General features: G+C 44.4%; 1 protein-coding gene across 13 annotated transcripts in view; it reads left to right on the forward strand.

Moving 5' to 3' along the window:
- ARHGEF25 (Rho guanine nucleotide exchange factor 25) overlaps positions 1 to 21,384 on the forward strand; it is a 73,131-nt gene extending 51,747 nt beyond the window's left edge. For 7 of the 13 annotated variants that reach the window (XM_083729392.1, XM_083729398.1, XM_083729393.1 and 4 more), the window contains 11 exons: positions 1,960 to 2,063; positions 2,354 to 2,423; positions 3,783 to 3,872; positions 4,865 to 4,957; positions 6,293 to 6,343; positions 8,077 to 8,154; positions 9,551 to 9,745; positions 10,593 to 10,773; positions 12,620 to 12,840; positions 18,339 to 18,443; positions 20,881 to 21,384. In XM_083729392.1, coding sequence (XP_083585518.1) covers positions 1,960 to 2,063; positions 2,354 to 2,423; positions 3,783 to 3,872; positions 4,865 to 4,957; positions 6,293 to 6,343; positions 8,077 to 8,154; positions 9,551 to 9,745; positions 10,593 to 10,773; positions 12,620 to 12,840; positions 18,339 to 18,443; positions 20,881 to 20,991 — 1,299 coding nt within the window. In that variant the 3' untranslated portion in view covers positions 20,992 to 21,384. Of the gene's footprint in view, positions 1 to 1,959; positions 2,064 to 2,353; positions 2,424 to 3,782; positions 3,873 to 4,864; positions 4,973 to 6,292; positions 6,344 to 8,076; positions 8,155 to 9,550; positions 9,746 to 10,592; positions 10,774 to 12,619; positions 12,841 to 18,338; positions 18,444 to 20,880 lie in introns of all 13 variants that reach the window. The other 6 variants (XM_083729397.1, XM_083729387.1, XM_083729394.1 and 3 more) reach the window with 1 other exon arrangement.
- Positions 21,385 to 23,149: the final 1,765 nt, after the last annotated feature.

Here is a 23,149-nt window from a genome sequence, read left to right on the forward strand (position 1 = left end):
TCTCTGTAAGGAGGCTAATATAATAGTTCAGCAGTTCTTCATCTGTTCTTTAAGAACTATTGGATGAATGCCACCTGGCTGGAAAACCTTGTTCCTTCTTAATGTTTTCACTTGGTTCTAAGACAGACTGATTCAGCCTTGATAACCCTTCCAGCATGTTTTGAAGACTGAAGCAAACAATTCCTTCTGTTTCTCTGCAATTTCTCCATCTTCCGAAAAGGTCTTGTTTTGCTTCCTTGCCATATAAAGGTCCCCCTGCCTCTTTCTGGTTTTCTGCTTCTGACACCTTTAAAGAAATAATGTAATGATATCTTCAGCAGTTTGTGCTTGAAGTTCCTTTTTGTCTCTTGCCACATTGTACATCTATGTCTTGGTTTGCTCATCTGTGCTCCTCCTTCATCTGGGCAACTGTTCCTCCTTTAATGAAAATAGTTTTGCCTTTTATAGTCTCTTTGGCTCTGCTGTTTGACTGTGTTGGATTACTGTTGAGCTTGTTTGTGCTTTTTTGCTCATCCGTGGTACATATTTTATTTGAGCCTTTATTGTTACATTTTTAATATGACTTGTTATGTCAACCTTACCGTATTTTTCCATTTTGAGCAGGCCTGTTACTCAAAATCAGGCCACCAGCCATTTCAACCATTTCTGCCACCTAGTTAAGGTCCTGGTTAAGCCATCTCAAATTAGGCAAAAACTCAAGATTCCCCCCCCCCCCCCAGCCTGTAACCAAAAACATAGTGGTGCTAAGACCGAGGGGGGGGGGGGAGGAACTAATGACAGTCAATGCAAAATGGGGAGAATAACTACTGCACTCTAGTCCATTGATTTAGATTAAAATAATTTGTTGCAAGCTCATTCTAATTCAATTGCCAAAATAAATGCAACGTGCCAACCACAGTGTCCACGAGACAGAAAAATTAATGCCCTGTGCTCACCAATTTGTTCAATTTGAAAATCAGAGTCCAACTCGCCAGCGTAGGAAATAAATGCAACCATGGTCAACTGGAGCAAAATTACTGCTTTAACTGAAAAGTGAAGAAATACTGGCTGCCCATTGGTCAGTAGAAGGAGATGGGGGAAAGGTAACAGGACGGCACTGCTTCCCTGGCTTGTCAATCATCCCAGCACTTTTTTCTTTCTAGAGTTGGCCAAAATACTGGAAGGCAGGAGCAGATTTGCTTTTTACTCACCACATTGGTAGAATTCTGCCTCCACTCTTTCCCCTATATCTCCATAAATAAAAGGGCTGGAGACTTTTTTAAAAAAAGAGGGGGAAGATGCTGAAAATTCAGGGAAGAGCCCTTGGGTAGGGCTCATCCACACAGGAGTGTAATGTTGCTAAGGACCTGAGATACTGGGGTTCAGAACAAATAATGCAAATTGAGCAACTTTAAATTGGATTTCCTTAATACATCTTGTGTGCCAATTTGGAATTTAATTGCATCTAATGCAATGACCCTCTTTTCATTTCTGCAAGGCAGTGGTTTTTCAAGTGTTCAGCTTTTTTGTGGTCAAACACCTGATGGGGTTGCAGAAGAGTTGGGAGGGTGTGTTCTAGGCTAGGCTCTCCGTGCAGGATGCTGCTTCATCGCCCTTCCTTGTGGACTGGATGCACCAAAGGTCTTCTGCAGCTGTTCAGGTCAGGTGGGAAATCTGGTTAATGGCAAGCTGTCTGTTGGGGAAGCTTGTCTGCCATTTCTGTGGTGCTCCTTGAGGAATCCCTGATCAGCTTCTGAAGAATGCCAGGGTTCCCCTGAGCACAGTTGGAAAGCCATTGCCAAGGGTAATGTGGCTGCTTTCTCAGCGCTTCACACCAGGGTCCTGTCCATCTTCTGCACTCTTCTGGGCACTAACGTAGCCCAGACACATTCCCCTTCATGCCACCACCCTAGCTCTGCCTCCCTGGCCTTAAAGAGGAGGCAGGCAGCCTTCTCTAGCCTGCTCTTCTGACTTCTGCAGGGCTATATGGCGACCATGAGTGCCCGTGGTATCCCAGAGGACATGAAGGGCAAGGACAAGATCATCTTTGGGAACATCCACCAGATCTATGACTGGCACAAAGAGTAAGTAAGCACCCATTCCTGGGTGCAGGTCATGCACTGGCTGTGGAAATCTCACAATGGGGCCAGAACGGGATGTGGCAAGAGATGCCTTTTGCTGACGGCTGGTAGTGACTCCTCTTGGATTACCTTGCCCAGGTGCTTGTGGCCAGTGTGGAACAGACAAGATGAGGGGGAGCAGCAGTGGTCCACCATCATTGGGAATTGGTGGAAGAGGAGGGATGGTTGGGAAGCAAGATAACTTGTCCTGCAGGTCTCACACTCTTTCTGTTCCCTCTTATCCCTGATCCCAGTTATTTACTCAAGCAGCTGGAGAAGTGTCTGGAGGACCCTGATCTTCTGGCTGAACTGTTCATAAAGCACGTGAGTCCCTGGCTTTGCTAAATAAGAACAGAAGAGCTGCCGAGCTGAGCCACAATGGGTGGTGGATAGATGGACAGGGCTCCATCATATTCTAGGCACAGGAGGTGACAGTGGTATCAAACCTCTGTTGTTCATCACATATGCATGTTGCCTTTGAACACAGGGGCTTTTCATTCGGCTAGAAGCACTGTAAGCTGTTTGCAGACTTCTGTCTTTACCTCTAGAATTGTTTGTGATACAAACCCAGATTTGAAATGAAATGATAACTTGATAGCTACAAAATAATGGAGGGGAGGTTTGCTGTGAAGGGAAAAGCTGCTTACCTTTTTGTTAATTAGGTGATTGCTAATTGGTCCAAAAAAAGTCAACAAAATTGTGCAGTTTACTAGGCTGGAGCATAATAAGGTCAAGGCTGTTTGACTCTGACTGAAAAATTCTATACTTTTTTTCTTGAATGAGCTAGAGAAGAAGGATGCACACTGGCTTTTTAAAAAAAGTTTTAAAATAACATCATCATCAACAATCCTGACATGGAGGAGCATTATTGTGTGAGAAGAGATAGCCTACATGGTGAATAATTTCAAATTCCAGGAGGCCCCCCCTAACCATTCCCTCCTTGATTTTATATTGTGTTTATTAGTGCTTTGCCTAGAAATGAGATGCTACCATTGCCATCTCCTGCATTTTCCTAGATCTTCTGGCTCTATTTTGTCAAACTTGGATGAAGTGGACTCTAGCCTATGAAAGTTTATTATGCCATATTTGTTAGTCTGTTAAGGTGCCCTAAGAGTCTTTGTTGGTTCTGAGGCAACAGATTTAACAGGGCTGCCTCCACTGGAAATTATTCATATGTAAGAATAAATATTGCTGTTGGAAGGCTGCTTAAAAAAAACACCAATCTATTTAAGAGATGACTTCACACATCTAACAAAATAGACTCTAGCCATGGAAAGATTTTCCCAAAATAAATTTGCAGTACTATCCTTACAGCGGAATCCTTCAACACAGTGTGTTCCTTGGAGCTGACTGCCCTAGTAAGTATTCTTAGAATGGCAGCCTTTGTAGCCTTTAAGATACTGCATTAATTCTTGTAAAAAAGTCATAGTTATTCATATCCAGATAAGTAGATATGAAGTGTGCCTATTTTGTACTTGGAGTACCTGTATCCTGTGGTAAGATGAAGCACTGATCAGAGCGACTGACTCGTTTAAAGTGATCATTACCAGTGTTGCTGAGCAGGGTTTTGAACCTGCCTCTTTGACATACCCTCCCCAGAGTCAAGTCGCTGTGCCGGCAAGACTACGTACTTTAGATTTTGCCCCAAGTATTCTGCTGAATTGTTCCCCTGTTGTTTTTCAGGAGCGCCGTTTGCACATGTACGTTGTTTACTGTCAGAACAAACCCAAATCTGAGCATATTGTGTCCGAGTTCATTGACAACTACTTTGAGGTAAGGGGCCATGTGATTTGCTGCAGCTTTGTTGTCTCTGCTTGCTTTGTCCTTAACTGCATACATGCGATACCTTCAGAGTGCGTTTGAAGCACATTCTTACCCTTCAAAGAATTCTGGGAACTGTAATTTATCCCTCACAGTGTTGTAGTTCCTGGCAAACCACAGCACCCAGAATTCTTTGAAGGGGAAAATGTGCTTTGAACATTCTTTGAAGGTATAGTCTCTCTCCTGCTAGAATCTGCCTGCCTCCTTCTTTTCTTCACTGCCCCCTGCCCCACCCAGGGCTCGTTCATTCTAAGCTGTACTCCGAACACAAGTAAAGATTCAAAATTGCCTTTTCTCTATTGGATTATTGGGCCAATATTGGCTCCACTTTTTGGCAGCAGGTGTCTCTCAAAGGGTCAGATAGAGGTCTTTCTAAGTCCTGCTACTTGAGATCATTTATATTATTATTATTATTATTATTATTATTATTATTATTATTATTTTACATTCATATACCAGCCAGGGATCAAACCGTAAGCGTACAAGCAGTTGTGTAGTAGGAGTTGTGCAGTGGTGCAGTGGGTGGGGACCACCCTGGGTGTCATCACTGAGGGGGGGGGTGACAAAATGGCAAAGATGTGTGTTTGAAAAAATACCTTTAAAGCACATTTCGCCCCCTAAAAGAATTATGGGCACTTCAGTTTACCCCTTTCAGAGTTAAATTTCCCAGAAAACCATATCAAACTGCAGTGCCCAGAATCCTTTGAAGGGGTGTGTGCGCTTTAAATATACTTTAAAGTTACAGTGTGTACACAGCCTAGTGAGACTTCTGACGCATAGGATAAGGGGAAGGGACCTGAGGTCTCCCTGGGAAGATGAGTGGGATGCTTTGGGAGGAAGATTTGGGGGTGTCCTGTTGGAGTGGGCAGGGATTTAATAGGCAGGATGCTTGATCTCCCACACAGATCCTCAGGGCCCGATCTGCTTTGTTCTCTCCCTTCCAGGAACTGAAGCAGGAGCTGGGGCACCGCTTGCAGCTCAATGACTTGCTCATCAAACCCGTACAGCGGATCATGAAATACCAGCTGCTGCTCAAGGTGCTAACGTGGGAGGTGGAGTGTTGCTTTCCAAATCTAAGGCAAATGTGTGTGTGTGTGTGTGTGTGTGTGTGTGTGTGTGTGTGTAGGGGGTGAGACCAACAAGTTCCTGACCTGTAGCTAAGGAGGGACAGCAGCCAATATGTCTTCTGCTGGGTATGATATCTATAGCAGTCTTTGGCAGTGTGGACAAGTGCAGAACAGTGGTCTGTTTTAATAATAATACCTTTATTGTCAATGTACAACCTGTGTACCATGAAATTAACCAAGCCTCCCTCCCCCCCCCCAACACTCAATCTCATTGCACTCTGTGTGCTTGTCGCACAACACACCAACCCCGAAAGACAGTTGCACTATATTATTTTCTGTTTTAAGCCTCATGTCACCTGCAGAACAGCAAACCAACCCAATGTCACAAAAGGAGTAGCTGGGGTCTCTGTTGGCTGCCTAGCACCACCTGATGGGTAATGGTTGTATTTGCCTTCAGAGCTGGAACCAGGGTTAGGGCAGCTTCCAGTTTTCATGGTAGCTGTCATATGGAGGCACTTGGTGGCTACAGTTCCTTGCAGAGTCCCACTTGCTCCCCATTTCCCCAAGCAATGAAAGGTTTGAAAGATAGCACTGCTGGGTTTAGTACCCTTTGGAAGAAGAGAGCTCTTGAGACTTAAGCTTGTATCCAAAGTTGTCCACGCACAAGTGGAACAGACTCCTGCTTGCTTCACCTTCTGCTCCTTCCATGCATCCCCCACACCCCCAAATATTTTCTGGAAGATTGGGGGACAGATTTAGGGGACATTGGGGGGCTGTAGTAGCGGGAGGAGGGTAAGGTGAAGTCCTGATGTGCAAGCAGAAGTCAGCTTATGCATAATACCAGCTTTGTTTACAAATATGCAAGGAGGGCATCAGTGAAGGCAGGTGTATTCCTATAAGCAGACAGCACAGTCTGAATCATTTGTTTCATAAGAACATAAGAGCTTGAAGCTTCTTCAAGCCAGTGGCCCATCTAGTCCAGGATCCTGTTCTCACAGTGGCCAACCAGAGGCCTATGGGAAACCTGCAGGCAGGACCCAAGCACAAGAGCAACACTCTCCCCTCCTGTGGTTTCCAGCAACTGGCAGTCAGAAGCATTGCTGTCTCCAACTGTAGGGACAAAGCAAAGCCATCATGGCTGATGGCCACCTCGGTTGGGGGCCAGCACTGCCTCCGGGGGAGCAGGGGCCACTTGGAGTTGGGGGAGCAGGGGCCACTTGGAGTTGGTTGCATGGCTTGGCTCCTGTGAAATCCCACTCCTACCACTAAAGAATGCACTGGTTCGTTTCCTCTTTTCCCTCCCAGGATTTCCTGAAATACTATGGCAAAGCTGGCAAGGACACAGAACAGCTGGAGGTAGGACCCGGCACTTGCAGCTGTTGCTCCCCAGTCCCACCCTTATGTGTGGACTGGATGTTTTTACGCTGCTGCTGCTTTCTTTCTTTCTTTTTCATATATTAATTTTTATTGAACTTTACAAGAAAACAAAACAAAACAGAACAAAAAACAATACATAACACTGTAAACACATTTATATACATGTTTTCCAAATTGCAAACTAAAAAAAGAAAATACTTTTCATAGCCAATAATATTACCAAATTCATGCTTCAAACATTACAATATATAAATCTTAGTTAAAATATTATAAAAGACTTCCACCGCATTCACCGCACGTCTCTTAGTTATCTTGCTCACCTTTACATCTGTTCTTCAATCATTTCCCTTCCTTAGATTCTTTCATAATCAGTCAAATCTTTGTTCTCTATATTCTTCACAAGGTTAGTCTGGGCACAGCCAAACTTTAATATTTGAACCCTGCTTATATAAATATTTGTTTAAGCATTCCCATTGTTTCTGAATTATAATTTTTGATTTATGCCTTATTAAATCTGTCAGTTTTGCTAAGTCCAGGTACTCACATAGTTTACTTAACCATTCCCCTTTTGTTGGGATATAATTTCCTTTCCAGTAACTGGCTGCCAACGTTCTTGCTGCTGTTGTTGCATACAGAAAGATGTCAATTTTGTCTTTGGGGATATCCTTACTCAAGATTCCTAATAAATATGCTTCTGCCTTTTTGATACATGATACTTTTATCAATTTTTTTTATCTCTTCATGAATCATCTCCCTTTTTTTTTTTAATCTCTGGACATGTCCACCACATATGGTATAGAGTACCTTTCATTCTATTACATCTCCAACATTTATTACTATTCGATCTATTTATTTTTGCTAGTCTGTCTGGTGCCATATACCCTCTGTGGTGCATCTTCATATAATTCTCTCTTAATGAATAGCAGGCTGTAAAATTTATATATTTTTTCCAAAACCTTTTCCAATCTTCATAATCAATTGAATAGCCTTAATCCCGGGATGCGGGTGGCGCTGTGGGTAAAACCTCATCGCCTAGGACTAGCCGATCGCATGGTCGGCGGTTCGAATCCCCGCAGCGGGGTGCGCTCCCGTCGTTCGGTCCCAGCGCCTGCCAACCTAGCAGTTCGAAAGCACCCCCGGGTGCAAGTAGATAAATAGGGACCGCTTACCAACGGGAAGGTAAATGGTGTTCCGTGTGCTGCGCTGGCTCGCCAGATGCAGCTTGTCACACTGGCCACGTGACCCGGAAGTGTCTGCGGACAGCGCTGGCTCCCGGCCTATAGAGTGAGATGATCGCACAACCCTAGAGTCTGTCAAGACTGGCCCGTACGGGCAGGGGTACCTTTACCTTTAATCCCGTTCCCACTTTAGCATATTCTCTCCGTTGACTTTCAAATCAGGATCTGCAGATCTGTCCCACGAGGGTTACCACATGGTATGGGCATATTTTCATTCTGAGTATGCCCTGAGAGAGGGAGCGGAGGCTTCATTATGTTCCTGAGACTGCACTCATAGCTGACAGGGGTCTTTAATCCATATCTCATAATAGTGTCTGCATGGGACTATGGCCCGTCAGTCTAAACGGGGCAGGATGTCCAGTGTTGTTTCAAATGGCCTGCATCTCCTGGGTTTAATGACACTGGCGCTGCTGGCCATGGGTGCACAGCCAGCCAGTCACCGCTTTTGCCCGACTGCTTTCCTTTGCCTTTCAGAGAGCTGTGGAGGTGATGTGTTTTGTTCCTAAGCGCTGCAATGACATGATGAATGTGGGGCGTCTTCAGGGCTTTGAGGTAGGCCCTGGGAATCAATGGCTGGCTTGGAGATTCTACAGATCCCGCGGGAGCTAGGCTCTTAGCCCTGATTTTCCAATCAACTCTGCTGCAGAAGGCACCTTCATTTTTTGCAGTGGGGCTGTTCAAGGAAGAAAACCTTATAATTCCTCTTCAACCAGGCCTTGGGCTGATTCTATGGCCTTTTAAATGTGTCTGTGGGAGAGGGGGTTATTGTTTTATTTTTGTTTAAACTATTTATTTTGTGCTTCTATCCTGTATTTTAATCTTGTGAACTGCCCTGAGATCTTCGGATAAAAGGCAGAATAATAATAATAATAATAATAATAATAATAATAATAATAATAATCGGCATTTTAAAATGAGGGTCCTCCACCTCTGTGTATATTGATCTGGGAATCGTGAACTTAAAATATAGGAACAAGTGGGTAGAAAAGGGAGTAGTAATTGAAAGAATTAGGTCTCAGGGCCTATCACATCAGGGCGTGTTGAATTTTTCAGCTTTCAAATTCCAAAAATGAGGGGTACTGAAAAGTTGGAAACATGACTTGGAAATTCAAAAGATATTTTGGTTAAATTAATATAGTTTTGTTTAGTAATGAAAATGTGTGTAAAATTGCATAGAAATTATTAAAAACAATTGCCAAGTACTTGCATTTGTTTGTTTGTTTGTTTGTTTGTTTGTTTGTTTGTTATTAAGCATTACCTGACATTTTCAGAAAGTAAAATTAAAAATTATTTGGCTTTCTGAAAACAGTGTATGTGCATCTTCATTAAGCGTAGACGTTTCAAGCCAAATGTTGTCCAATCACAAAAATTATAGCAGATTTGTATTCCTCACACCCAGAAACATATTTTTAAGGCCCCTCACTGAAGCAATTTGCCCTACCACACCCCCTTGTCCCACTGCTTTGTCCTGAGGAAAACTGTTCTTTTGTTGTTGTTCTTTGGATTGCTGTTTGTCCTGGTTTAACACTAAAGAGTGGCGTTCCCTGGGAAAGGAGTGGGGCAAGGGGGAAACCACTTGGCCCCCTCCTTTCCAGGCACGGCAGAAACAGAGGTGTGGACGAGCCCTCAGACATGTTGTGAAATATGTGGCACAGCCCTTGCTGGGAATACACTGCTTTAAATGTAAGTGAATATTTTGGTGCTGCCTCAGATCTAAAAGAACCCAAACCTCTCTGCATATAGAAAGTTGCTAAGTAAAGAAGAAGGGTTCTAGGCTTCTCCTTGACAGGTTAGTTTTCTCCAGGCAGGCAGTTTTTGAGTTGGGTCAGAATTCAAAGGTGCAGCCCGTCATCTGCAAGTGGTAATTCTGAGTCTTCTGCTCTAAGAACAGGGCAGTTTTGTGCCTTCTCCCCAGCTGAGTAACTAGGATCTGCCCTCTCTTCTCCAGGGGAAACTGACTGCGCAGGGGAAGCTGCTGCAGCAGAACACCTTCTGGGTGACGGAGCAGGCAGGCGGGATCCTGGCCAGGGGCCGTGAGCGGCGCATCTTTCTCTTTGAGCAGATTGTCATCCTGAGTGAGACCCTGGAGCGGCGGCGTGGTCCATATGCCGCTCCAACTTATGCCTTCAAGAGCAGCATCAAGGTATTACAGGGCTAGCAGCAGAGAACCTAGGCAAGCCTGTATTCCCGTACCAAGCGCTGTTTACCCCGTTTCTGCGGTTGTACCATGCATCTGCAGAATGTAATTGTAAGCACTGAATTTGGCATCCTGAGAGTCTATGCATGTGTATAAAATTTTATATGGCTAGAAATTGCGAGTGAAATTCAACTTGGTGTGCTATTGCAAACGTTCTGTCTGTGTAAGCGTTTCAGCTTGTGAGACAGAACAACCCCCTTTTCTCCCCCAGTGCACTGTTATAGGGGTTCTTCTGACTCCCCTCCTCAGAGCCAATTTAGGGGTGCATGTAAGGGCAGGGAGGAGGCCCATTGCAAGAGCCCTTGCACAGGGCTTCCACTGATGGGCTCATTAGGTGAATCCTGCCTTATATAAATGTATAGCCTTATGGCTGTGAAGATAGGATTGAAATGTGTGGGCATTGCTTGGCGTAATCTCGGGAGCAGAGAGCAGGGGTAGTGCAAAGCAAGGAAATACAGAAATTAGCTGGCTTTGCATTCTTTGTTCAGGTTTCGGAATGTACCGGTAGCTTTTCTTGGCACAAGAAAATAGGCTGGGCTTGGTGTGCAGAATGTCGAACTTTGTTTAAAGCACAGAGATTACACAGCCTTGGTTATATCCAGAGAACCACAGAGTTTCTACGACTTCATGAGTGTGCAGATGTGCCCAAATCTGTTTTCTAAATAAATAAATAAATACATTCCTTTTGCTTGACTGCCAGGCCCCCCCTGTTTGTCCATTTTATTGCTAATAACTTCTTCTTTTTCTCGCTTTTCAATGGTCATTACCTGTCCACTATCCATCTCAATGCCAGGTCAGCTGTTTGGGCCTGGAGCCCTGTGTGGATAATGATCCCTGCAAATTTGCACTGATCTCTCGTGGCGCAGAACGGGGCACCATCCGTTACGTACTGCAGGCAGCAACGTCAGAGATTGCCCAGGCCTGGGTGGCTGACATCAGCCTCATCTTGGAGACACAACGTGACTTCCTCAATGGTAGGGGGTTCAAAGAGATGTTCTGTTCCTAACTCTCTCAGGCACCCACTGCCCTTTAAACCACATCCAGCCTTCTTCAAGGAGTGATTCCTCAATATTTCTTCCTTCATATTCCTCACTCCTGGTCTGGATGGAATATGAAAGCTAAGATGTTTCCACAATGCTTTGCAGAAGTATAGGAAACCACCTGGCTTCTAGATGGTGACGCGGGGGCAGGGAATAGACAATTTTCAAAGAGTAATTTGAATTAGAGGCTACTGCCTTTCAGTGAGTTTAAATACAGGTTGGCTCTTTCTGAGTGAAAGAAATGACCTAGCAATAGGTTTGTTTAAGTTTGTTTTAAGTTATTTCTAATTCAAATCTATCAGAGTTGATCCCAAGTACAAAAAAAGAATATTTAAAGTGATAAACACCCCAATTCCATGCCACCATATCATATCAGCAGGAATAAAACCATAATAAGGGCCCTGATATTTATTGAGCATTCATCCTGATTTGCTTGCACAAAGCTTATGCGGAGGTTAGGTTACATTTAGCTTTTATTGAGTATTCATTCTGATTATTTGGGGGGGGGGGTTAAATGTCAAGGACCATTCATTTGCTATGGTATTGGAGCACTTTAATCCACTTTAAATGGTGCAAACCTACAGTTCTGGTATGCAACTGAATCAGTAGGAATGTTCATTAAATAGGTCATCTGGAGGTACAATCCATTCTGTCTCTGTCTCTTTCTATATACCAGCCCCCGACCCCCTGCTCTAATATTACATTAGCATCTTCTCATGTGTGTGCAAGTCAGGCCTTAATTGTGCAATCAAGTGATGTACACGCATGTCTCAACTAGCCATACATTTTTACTTCAAGCACAAGCTGTACTTTGGCCTTTGTGAATTGAGCCAACACACAACTTTGGAAGGGTGGGCTGAGTCCCAAAGTAGATGGCAGAGCGGAAGTGGACTGTAGGACTCCAGACTGCCAGTAGGCAGGAGGTCACATTTTTTAATACTTTCTCAAATAAAAAGCTGAGAGATCTGTATTCTAAATCTTTCTCTCTGATTTGCTGTGTTGAGAAAAGGTAGTGACACACACACATGCACACGCACACACACACACACACTCAAAAATAGGATTCCCACCCTTCAGTTTGAAGTCAGATAGTAAAGATTTCTACCCTGCCATTTTGCATAATGTGTAGATCAGTTCTGAATGACTCTTAACTGCATGGACCATGTCTAGGAAGCCTTTATTCCCCCAAGGGCCATGTTCCCCTAGGGGAAATCTGTTGGAGACCACATGCCAGTGTGGGCAGGGGCAGAGCCACCCCCCTCTCTTTCTTAAGATATTCACTGCCCCATAATCTCTCAAAAGAGAGAAATAGGTGTGTGGGGTAGTGATGATATTAAGAAATGGGAGTTGGGAGAGGGTGTTTGTTCATGGGATGGTGTTGATCTCAAGAGCTGCAATGCACCCTGGTGTGGCCTGTGGCCCCTCATCTGCTTGCTGGGCTTCCTCCTGTCCCTGCCATGCAGTTTCCAGGAGCTGCTGCCTTCAGACACCTCAAGCACATTGAAGTGGTGGCTCCTGATGCAGCACCCCTCTCCTGCTTGATGAGGGTGCTTGAGACACCTTTTGACAGTGGCTTTTGAGAGCAGCATTGGAAGCTGCTTGAAGCACACCTAAGCAGGTGGGGCTGTGGGACTTCACCCAGTGGCTCCTGCATCACTCCCCTGAGGAGTCTTTTCTTTCTTTCTTGCAGAAGATTATGTTTCACTAATGGAATTCAAAGCGTTTTGTGTTTCCAGTGCGTGACCCTGCAGTTCATTGCCCCTTTCTGTTTCCTTGCCAGCACTGCAGTCGCCCATAGAGTACCAGCGCCGAGAGAGCAAAACCCATAGCCTAGGACGCATTGGAGTCCCACATCACTCACTGCCCGGTGGACCCAGCCGGCCCTGCTCCTCCGTCTCCATGGACCAGAGCAAGGGATCCAGCCTCCAGCCCCACAACGCCTCTCTCCCCTCCCTCTACCTTCCGGGCCCAGGCCAGCCTGAGCAACAGGCCTATGTTGAGGTAAGGTAGGAAAGTCTTAAACGGAAGATCCTTGATGAATTAACAGCTTTGTGAGGTTTGGCTGGCACAGGTGAAGTTCCTGTTCTAGCTTTGGAATGAAAGGGGCTAGTAATTGGCAACAGGAATTTGAAATTCAGTTCAGTGCTTACATTTGTTAAACCTCATTAACACATGTATAGTTTGCAAGAGCTACGTGAAGCAGAAAATGAAAACAATCATTTGTCATTAAAACAATCCACCGTGTGTGCTGGCTTGAGATTGCATTCTACACATGCTGTCACAGAGACAAAGGAAGGTTATCTTTTTTTTTTAATAATGTTTATTAAAATTTCCAGAATAAAAAAGGAAAGAAAGAAAAAAGAGAAGGATAAAGTTTACACTTAATTTCATTAACATCTTTCCAGGACTTCCCCCCCTCCCCCTCCTGTATTCCATTTCCATTAAATTGATTCCACAAATTCTTACCCCAAATTTTAAAGCCTTGTTGTAATTATAAATAACCCATTTATTCAAAATTAATTTATCTTATTTAACCATTTCTCTTTATATTTTTTAAACTTCCCTAAGATCGACCCCAATTCCCTTCCACGAATTCCCCTATTTTTATACAACAAGAAAAAAATGAAGAAAAAGAGAAAAGAAAGAATATGTAGTTTTACAGCCTTTGGGTTCCAAATCTCCCTCCCCCCTTTCCCGGTTCCGATCCCCAAAGTTCATCCATCTACTGCCAGCCTGGAGAACCCACGTCCGTGTCTAAATCTCTCTCGACTCCACTTTGCCGTCTTTTTGGTAGGTTTTAATTTCAGAAAGTCCAATCTCGGAGAAACTCTCAGAAAAGATCATTCTTCTTCCATCCAGACCTCTATGTTTAAGAGTATAACTCAAATTCTGTTTCTTGATCCTTTTAAAGTCTGGATGTCCCAAATGTTCCAACTTCGAATTTAGTCCAGCTCTTATTCCTCAGGTTTTCTTTTCCTGTTCTGCTGCAAAAACCTTCTAATTCAGAAACTTCTTGTTCTCCACAGAGGCTTTATTTATTCAGGAACATAAACTTACGTCAAGTCCCTTCCTTTCTTCAATAGATAAATCCATTGTTTCCTTTAGTGTAGAAACCTCTGTAGACAAAATAATGCTTCAGTTTTGCAGCTTTCCCAAGAGATAACAAATCCTGCTCAATTTCATAGTATTTTTCCACTTGCTGCCACTGTTGCAATGTCCCGAACTCCCTCTAGAGGGAATATGGTAACTTAATTTCTTTCCAGATCAGACCCAAAAGTCAGATAATTTGTTGCCTTCATTTCCAATAATTTATGTCCAAATTGTAACAAATCTAACCAGCAAAGCCATCGTAACAAAGTTCTCTTTTATTTCCCTGCTTTGACAGCTACTTTGACAGCTGTCAAAGTTTCCGTGTCTCTTCACCAGTCTCTCATGACGGATCGCTCCCGGTTCCCGGGGGGTTGCATTTTAGTTCTCGCAAACCAATCTTCTCCTCCAGCACAGTTACTTATAATTTCCCTTCGTGAAATTAATTTTTTTCAAATAAACAAGTTCATCTCTTGATCTTAGTTGTCAAATCCTTGCGTTAAAACCTCTACAACGGGGGGGGGGCGGACTTCCTTTTTGCACCTCCCCCGCTCGCTCCGAATTCATAAATCAAATTTTCCTTTTAAGTCCGATAAATTTACTCACGGGTTGTTCTTTTTAATCCAAAATTTTCAAAAGAAGAAGTCGTTGCTCTCCGCCGAATGGCATGCGGCTTCGCTAGGCAGGGGAAGCAGTGGACTCATAGCACCACACCCCCCCGTCACCCGCTCCACAGCCTTTAAAAAGGCTCCTTCGCGGGTCGGGGGGGCGCAAACGGTGCCCGCCGAGTCACCAAGTCCATGGGCATCACCGCCCATGGTTTTTGAGGGTCCCCGCGTCGCCGGCGCGGCAGGACCCAACCCCTACCCAGCAGGCTCCCTCCGGAGCTCGGAGGGAGTCCGCCATTCGGCGATGGCGCCGACCCGGAAGTGACAAAGGAAGGTTATCTTTCCCACACAATTCATATCTGTATTGTCTAACAAAATTTCATTTTAAAAAATGCCCAAGGGGAGATGTTCCAAAAATGTAGGCATTTAACCTCATCGGAACACAACAAGTGCCTGCAGGATCAAGCCAGTAGCCCACCTAGACCAGCATCCTATTTTCACAAGGGCCAGTCAGAGGGCTGTGGGAAGCCTACAGGCAGAACTTGAGCACACCAACCACTCCTCCCTTCTTGCCGTTTCCACCAACTAGTATTCAAAACCATTACTGCATCTGAGAACCTCCTTGTTAACAGCTGCTCAACAAAAAATGAGAAATTGGAGCTCAATGCTCAGTTAGTATTTTAGTCTCATTTGTAAGCCATCCCGCAAAATCTTTATATCAAGGGGCAGTGTAGATAGCTTTAAGAATAAGAAGTAAAGAAGTAAATAAATGAGACATGTTTTCCTGTTTGGGACAAAATCTTGAGGTCTATTAAACTAGAGGATATTGACCTCATCCCATGCAGATGGATTTTCTCCTTGTACCCTTTCATTGATTAATCCAGAGTGGTAACAGCTAATGGATTGGAATCATCCGCTTGCTGCAGAAGCATGTGTTGAGCAACTCCAACTGTAAGTGTTAAGTTGGGGCGAACATATCAGACGACACAGCGATTCTTCCAAAGCAGCTCTTTATTTGCAAGATGGAACAGAACTGAACTGAGGAGCTCAGTCAGCCTGCTTATATAGAGCTCCAGGACAATTGTAACTGTTGCAACTTTCTAAAACTATCCAATCACTGAACGTCACTTTCGATCCTTCATTTGCATAACTATCTACAGTATCCCCCTGCTGGCCCAGGGTGAGAACTTCAGTACATAACAGTAAGAATATAATTGTGAGTATGCTTAAGGGATGTTAGGGAGTGTGTGGTCTCTGTTAAGTGAGCTTATGCAACACAGTGTGTCACAGTTTCCCAAAGTGGAGACCAGGCTAGTGGCCCTTCCACTGCCACCAGGCAGAAGTCTTTATTTTTCTGGTTGCCTCCACCAAACAATCTAAGCTCACCTGGGTTTCAAAAAGAACACACTTAGGTAGTGTGTGGCTTGGCTTTTAAGCATAGGGTGGGCAAGAGACCACAAGGCTTTGTGAAAGAGGTTTAAACGTTCACTAAAAAAGAAGGTTTTAACATCTGAATGGTTATGTACACACAAAACAATCACCAAAGCAACCTGAGTCTGGACATCATCTGTTTCCAAGAGTAATGGGGTGGGAGGGAATTGGGTCTAGGGCCTCTGTTCTGAAACTTCAAACTGGGCAGCAGGTATTCAGGAAAAGAGGGACAGAGGAGGGGACCATTGAGTTCCCCTTGGGTGACTAACCGGAGAGCAGCCAGGGAGACTGCTAACTCTTTCCCAGACTGCCTGGGTGAGATGACGTCTTCATCATCTCACCTGCCAGACCCGCCAGATGGACAGGTGTGCTGCTAACCATTCCTCCCAGCATCATGGTCTCAGCCAGGCTGGTTCTGTGGCTTGCTCTGCTGCCGAGGTGATGGGTGAGAGAGGTAGAACTGGAGCCAGGCAAGAGAGAAGACAAGCAGACGTGTCTGCTGCTGATAAACTAAGCCTTTAATATCCATTCCATAGATACTTGCATGCATGCATGTGAGGATATTCACACACTCCTCCAAACATGGGAAGGGGAGGGTAGAGGGAAGGGGAGGGTAGAGGAAATTCAGAGTAGGTTTGTTACTCATAGGCATAAGCAAGCTTCCCCCATTCTGAAAGCATCCAAATATTGTTTGTGTTCATTAACCACTGCCAATATCATAATCATTTTTCTTCTTGTTACATTGACTGCCTCTCCTTCAATTTCCCTCTGTTTTAATTTTTCATTATAACTGTTGGAGTCATCTATCTGCTAAATAACCGTTCAGTAGTTATTGGTTTTTTCCTTGGTTATATTGTATTATTTCTGATGAGGATTATCTGTTGTTGTGATTTTTAAAAATGTTAATCACTAAAACCTATAGCAAGTGGGGAGGAAAGACGAGGAGCCCAAAGTAGTGAGCACTGTTCTGTGAAGACAGTGGTGAAGACAAGCTCTACCTCTCTTTTAAATCAGAACCGGTGAAGGTCCTGTGTGAGTGTCTGGAAGCGGTTGGAGGATGGATGGCGGCTAACAGATTGAGGTTGAATCCTGACAAGTACTGTTTTGGGGGGACAGGAGGCGGGCAGGTGTGGAGGATTCCCTGGTCCTGAATGGGGTAACTGTGCCCCTGAAGGACCAGGTGCACAGCCTGGGAGTCATTTTGGACTCACAGCTGTCCATGGAGGCACAGGTCAAATCTGTGTCCAGGGCAGCTGTTTACCAGCTCCATCTGGTACGTAGGCTGAGACCCTATCTGCCTGCAGACTGTCTCGCCAGAGTGGTACATGCTCTGGTTATCTCCCGCTTGGACTACTGCAATGCGCTCTACGTGGGGCTACCTTTGAAGGTGACCCAGAAACTGCAACTAATCCAGAATGCGGCAGCTAGACTGGTGACTGGGAGCGGCCGCCGAGACCATATAACACCGGTCTTGAAAGACCTACATTGGCTCCCAGTACGTTTCCAAGCACAATTCAAAGTGTTGGTGCTGACCTTTAAAGCCCTAAATGGCCTCGGTCCAGTATATCTGAAGGAGCGTCTCCTCCCCCATCGTTCTGCCCGGACACTGAGGTCCAGCTCCGAGGGCCTTCTGGCGGTTCCCTCACTGCGAGAGGCCAAGTTACAGGGAACCAGGCAGAGGTCCTTCTCGGTAGTGGCGCCCGCCCTGTGGAACACCTTCCCATCAGATGTCAAAGCGATAAACATCTACCTGACATTCAGAAGACATCTGAAGGCAGCCCTCTTCAGGGAAGTTTTTAATATGTGACATTTTAGTGTATCTTTCATCTTTGTTGGAAGCCTCCCAGAGTGGCTCGGGAAACCCAGCCAGATGGGCGGGGTACAAATAATAAATTATTATTATTATTATTATTATTATTAGAGTGCTGATTTCTGTTCTCAGATATGAGTTGGAGGAGGAGGTAGGAAAGAGTGCTATGCTGTCTTAGGAGGCTTCAGGACTCTACAGGTTTCTGATTCCAGATTAGATGAAAAGGAGATCAGACTGATCTCTAATAGAGGCAGAGAGAGAGACACACAAGAGATTTACAAGAGGGTGCCTATCTGTTTTCTTTTGGGGGAAATTAGATGACTTCATTTGATGAATTGAATTGCCAGAATCCCTTCCAGGTCAGGGGTCTTGTGAAACTATGACGTTTGCATGGCGTGCTTTCGATGTGAGATGTTGTTTGACTTCAGCTATGCACAAGTTGACAGTTGACAAGCTATGCACACTTTCTCACATAATATGACACCAAACTGAGAGCACCCATCTCTGCTGGAATGTTGTCTACTCCCTACCCAGATTAAACCCGGTTTGCTTTCTGCCCCCAGCCATCTCGCAGCCAAAGCTCTCCAGGGCCTGGACCAGTTCACCTACCTTCCAATGGCTCCGAGGTGCATCTCTCCAATTCCTCCCAGCAGGAGTCCCTGCACACAGTGAGTTTTGGTAGGGCAGGGGAAGTGTTCCTTTTAATCTGAGTAAGGATTCAACATTCACAGTTGACATAACGATAATGATTCAGGTTCTGTTGCCCGTGGCCTTACTCATTCTTTCCATCAGGATTTAACTTTCATTGGGACTGACATTTTACACATACACACACACACACACACACACACACACACACGTCCGCACCACCTGACCACATGTTGCCACCGTGCCACAGAAGCCTAGGAAAAAATGCAGAATCTGGCACAGGTTGCAGAATTCAAAGCTTCTGCCTATAGTGGCCTTCCCAGTGAGAAACCATTGACATTCTTCCAAAAGAATCCCAGGGTTCCCCAAAACACAGTCTGAAATTCATTGCTGTGTTAGTAGAGTATGTCCCCATCTCTTGCATTGTTTACCATTGCTGATGCATTCATATGCCAGTAATTTTATTTCTGGAAAGCTTTCTGATGCTGTGCTTTCCTTCCCACAAGAGATTTTGAAAGCATGCCAAATACACTTTTCTTCCTTCCATTTACCTGCAATCTGCTCCACTCTCAGGCAATGGGCAGACATTGCCTAATGAGCTGTCTTATGCTCTTATCTTTGGTTTTGCTTTAGAGCAGAAATGAAGAAACTGTGGCTCTTGAGAAGCTGTTGGACTGCAACTCCCACCGTCTCTGATCATTGGCTTTGTTGGCTGGGGCTGATGGGAATGTAAGAGCATAAGACAGGCATAGGCACACTCGGCCCTCCAGATATTTGAGGCTACAATTCCCATCATCCCTGACCACTGGTCCTGTTAGCGAGGGATGATGGGAGTTGTAGTCCCAAAACATCTGGAGGGCAGAGTTTGCCTATGCCTGTCATAAGATGAGCCCTGCTTGATCATACCAAGGGCCCTTCTAGCCCAGCATCCTGTACTCACAGCCAATCAGGAACCTATGGGAAATGCATAAGCTGATCTAAGCGCAACAGCATATTCTTCCCACCTGTGCTTCCGAGATACCAGGTACTGGTATCCCGAGGTGTACAATCTTTGTCGTGACTAGTAGCCATTAAGACCCTTATTGCCCATCTGAAGGACCACAGGTCCCTGATTGAGAGTAAGCCTGAGTAAGTATATATGGGCAAATTTGTTATACACAACTGATCTAGCCATAGCCGTTAGTTAAAAGGAACCTCTGTGTATGTAGTACATTGCTTCTCAAAGGAAGATTCAAGGAGAACAAAAAAAAACACATTTCATTATAGCATAGTATCAAAAAAGTTTTTTTGCAATATGTGGATAGATATATTTCCAAAATGAGAGCAAGAGCATAAAGTGATATTGAGAACAATCATAGTTGTGATCTAGAATCGCTGTCCCAATGCATTTCTTATCAATAAAAAAAATGGTGTGGTGCAAGAAAATTTCTATTCTGAAAGTGCGATCCAAAGAAAAAAAAAGGCTGAAAATCACTGATGTAGGAGATGAATTGAGAATTAAATCTGTAGATTAAGAGTTAAATTTTGTATTCCACATATGTGGGAGACATACAAAAAGTGGGCTGTCAAGCCATTTAGCAAAGTAAAACACGTACTGCATACATTTTTGCAGTTTACTAAAGTTTAGGAATTGGGCAATTACAGCTTTTTGTCCCTTTTATTTGAGGTTTGCTGACCTCCCCCTCTTCAACTCTGCTGCAGAGAATGAACCACATAATTTAGTAAGATAAACAATTACATTTCAATGCAGGCAGCAGATACAATACAGGTAATAAAACTTATCAGGTACAAAATACAAAAGTTGGCTTCTGTAGGCTGCATCTGTCTGGACCTCCCAGATACACATTTGATCAGTTTGGAAACATGGTAGAAAGAGTCTCTTCTCAGAGACAGGATGAAGTATAAAAGATTATCTCCATGGTTACAGAATTCCAGCCAGCGGAGGCAAGGGAAGTAAGCACACAGAGGGTCCTCTCTAGGAAATTTAAGTGCACTCTTTGTGGACTAGCCCTGTCTTGTCTAGCAAAACATACATTTGGCTGCAAACCCCACATTGTGGACAGAGGCAGAATACCAGAATATCTCTGAACACTAGATCTAAGTGTTGGAAACAACAGGAAAAGTCATCACCTTCATTCCCTGCCTTGCGTGTTTCAAAGAGGTTGGTGGCTGCTGAGACACAAAATGTTGGATTTGATGCACCTTGGCCTGATCCAGCAAGGCAGTACTTAAGATGATTAATTTCCATAATTTATACAGAATGCAGAATGCAGCTTTTCGCAGCACAGAATTGGATTACCCCGTAGTAGATATATTGAACCAAAGTATTACACTGTCTTACCTGCTGATAAGATAAAGCCAATGGGTGTGGAGTGGCAGGAGCTCTGCGGTGGGAGTGTTGCAAAATACGTCTCAGGAACCTTTCCAGAGTTTTCATTGTTGCTCTGTCCCTGACAGGCCCCAAGTGATGACGACGCCAGGCCGCTGCTCCCTGATCCTGAAGTTCCGGAAATCAGTTTCCCTCAAGGCTGTGCTCAACTTGCCCAACTTGATGAGGATGAGCTGTGACTCTTGGACTGTGGGAAAGCCCCTGTCAGACCAGTGGGGTGGGGGCTTTGACTGATCTAACTAGCTCTTCCCTCTCCTTCTCCCACCCTTCCTCCTTCTGCTGTCTCCAAGGGAAAGAGAGACACAGCAGCAGCATGATGTAAACTCTTGCTGCCCTCTGGTCCTGCTCTGTTTGCCCAGACACCCCCCCATCCTATGAAAGGGGCGCAGAACCCCCACATTGGGACCAGAGAGCGCCGCTGGTGGCCCTTCCTTTTTCTCCAGACCCCTGTATATGCATGCTGTGGGGCTGTACGGGCTTCAGGTCGGGGCTCTTGGACGAGGGAGTTGGATTGTGTGAATTGAGAATTTTATTTTGTTTGTTGTAATAATAAAGATTTTAGTTAAAACAAACAAGGAGACAAATGGCTCCAGGACACCTCTGTCTTCTTGCAGGCTCTTCCATGAGTAACTTGTGCACCATGTGCTAGATCCCCTTCTCTTGGCCTTGCACTTTATTTAGGGCAAACCTTGTTGGCCAGTTTCACAACATCTTCCTTTACACTGCTTCCCCTTCTAGCACTGAAGAGATATACAGAGAGAGAGAGAGAGAGTGTACACACATGCATATACATACACATATATCTGTAATTAGAAATGAAAAATGGCCCTTAGCCTCTGACACATGAAGAAGGGAACCACCTTTATTAGCAGTTTTAGAATCTTGCCCAAGAGTGTTTTCCCCCACTCTGTTTTTTGAAAGAATGGGCTAGCCTAAGGAAGCTTAGACCCAGTTCAAAGTTTACTTTTGAACTCACAATAAGTGACAAGATACATATGTGATACTGCCAAGTTGTGAACATTGCAGGTACATTTTAAATGGCTGATTGGTTGGTTAAACACAGAAGCAGACACCCTTTCCCAGTCGCTGCTTCATGTTTACTGTGGAATAGTCCAGCTACTTTAAGCTTGTGTTTGCTGTTCACAGTTGATGACTTAAATTTTGCCATTTGTACATTTTTGCCCAATTTCTGAAAATATGAATCTGTATTGTGTGGTACATGTGTTTGGCTGTGTGCAGCCTTGGCTTTATTATATTAAACTTATCCCAGATAATTCACACAGTGCAAGAGAAGGAAGCACATTTGAAGGTGAAGATCAATTCTCATGGGCAAATGTGGTGTTAAGGAAAAATATTAGGAAGTAGTATGTGTGTGTGTGTGTGTGTGTGTTTGCATCAGTGCAGATGGAGCTTAAGTAGGCAAGTCTTCTCTTCTGCATGCACAAACACTGTGGTAATTGCCAGGGACCATTATTTGGTGCTTGTACCCCCAACACTTTCTCCACAACAGTTGTTTGAGACAGGGTAAAATACCATATCTAGGGGCGGAAGATTGATCCAAGCCAAATGCCTCCCTGTGGTTCCTTCAGTTTCAGCAGAGGCTGCCCCTAGGTTCTCAAGTTATACTTTGAAACCGTAAGGACTAAACACCTTTAAAAATGTTTGTGGGATGGCAACTTGTGTGGAGTATAGGAAAGCCTACAAAAGACACACAGCACTGCCTACGAATATATCTTGACTTCCAGAATCAGGTTACTAGCTTGATTCCAAATATCCTTTTGCCATTCCAGTCAATTTTTGCCCCTCACTGGAACCTGATTTGGACTCACAAGGCAAGTCAGCATGTTTTGTTACCACAGTACTTCATTTATTAGTTTTGCATTTTCATTCTGGAGGAGAGGCAGTTGACGGTTTTCAACGTCACTACGTTCAGTAATATTCAGTACGTTGACACCACTGGCTGCTCTACTTCAAGCAGAAAAATGTTTTGGAATGATCATGCTAAGGGACGTCTCTGTTATCTCCCATTAACATCAGAACAGACATCAAGGAAAACTCCCAAATCTGGGCAATCCCATTGTGCTGTTGCCTGTTAATAGGATTTGGCTTTACCTGACAGAGGAAAGGGTCAGGAAGAATGGCTTCTTCTATCAACTCCCTTCTTTTTAACAAGAGTCAGAAGTGCAGAGATGCAAATGAATGAAGCTCGGCTCTTTTACACATCAAAGGCAGTGCGGCCTATTTTAACAAAGGAGGATCTGCTCAAATGATGCTGCTGGTGTTACAGACCTGCCTGTGAAGTCTGCAGCAAGAAACACAAAAAGCTATTTTCAATTA

This window comes from Podarcis gaigeae (assembly GCF_964106915.1).
Source record: "Podarcis gaigeae genome assembly, chromosome: 2".
Classification (NCBI taxonomy): Eukaryota; Metazoa; Chordata; class Lepidosauria; order Squamata; family Lacertidae; genus Podarcis; species Podarcis gaigeae.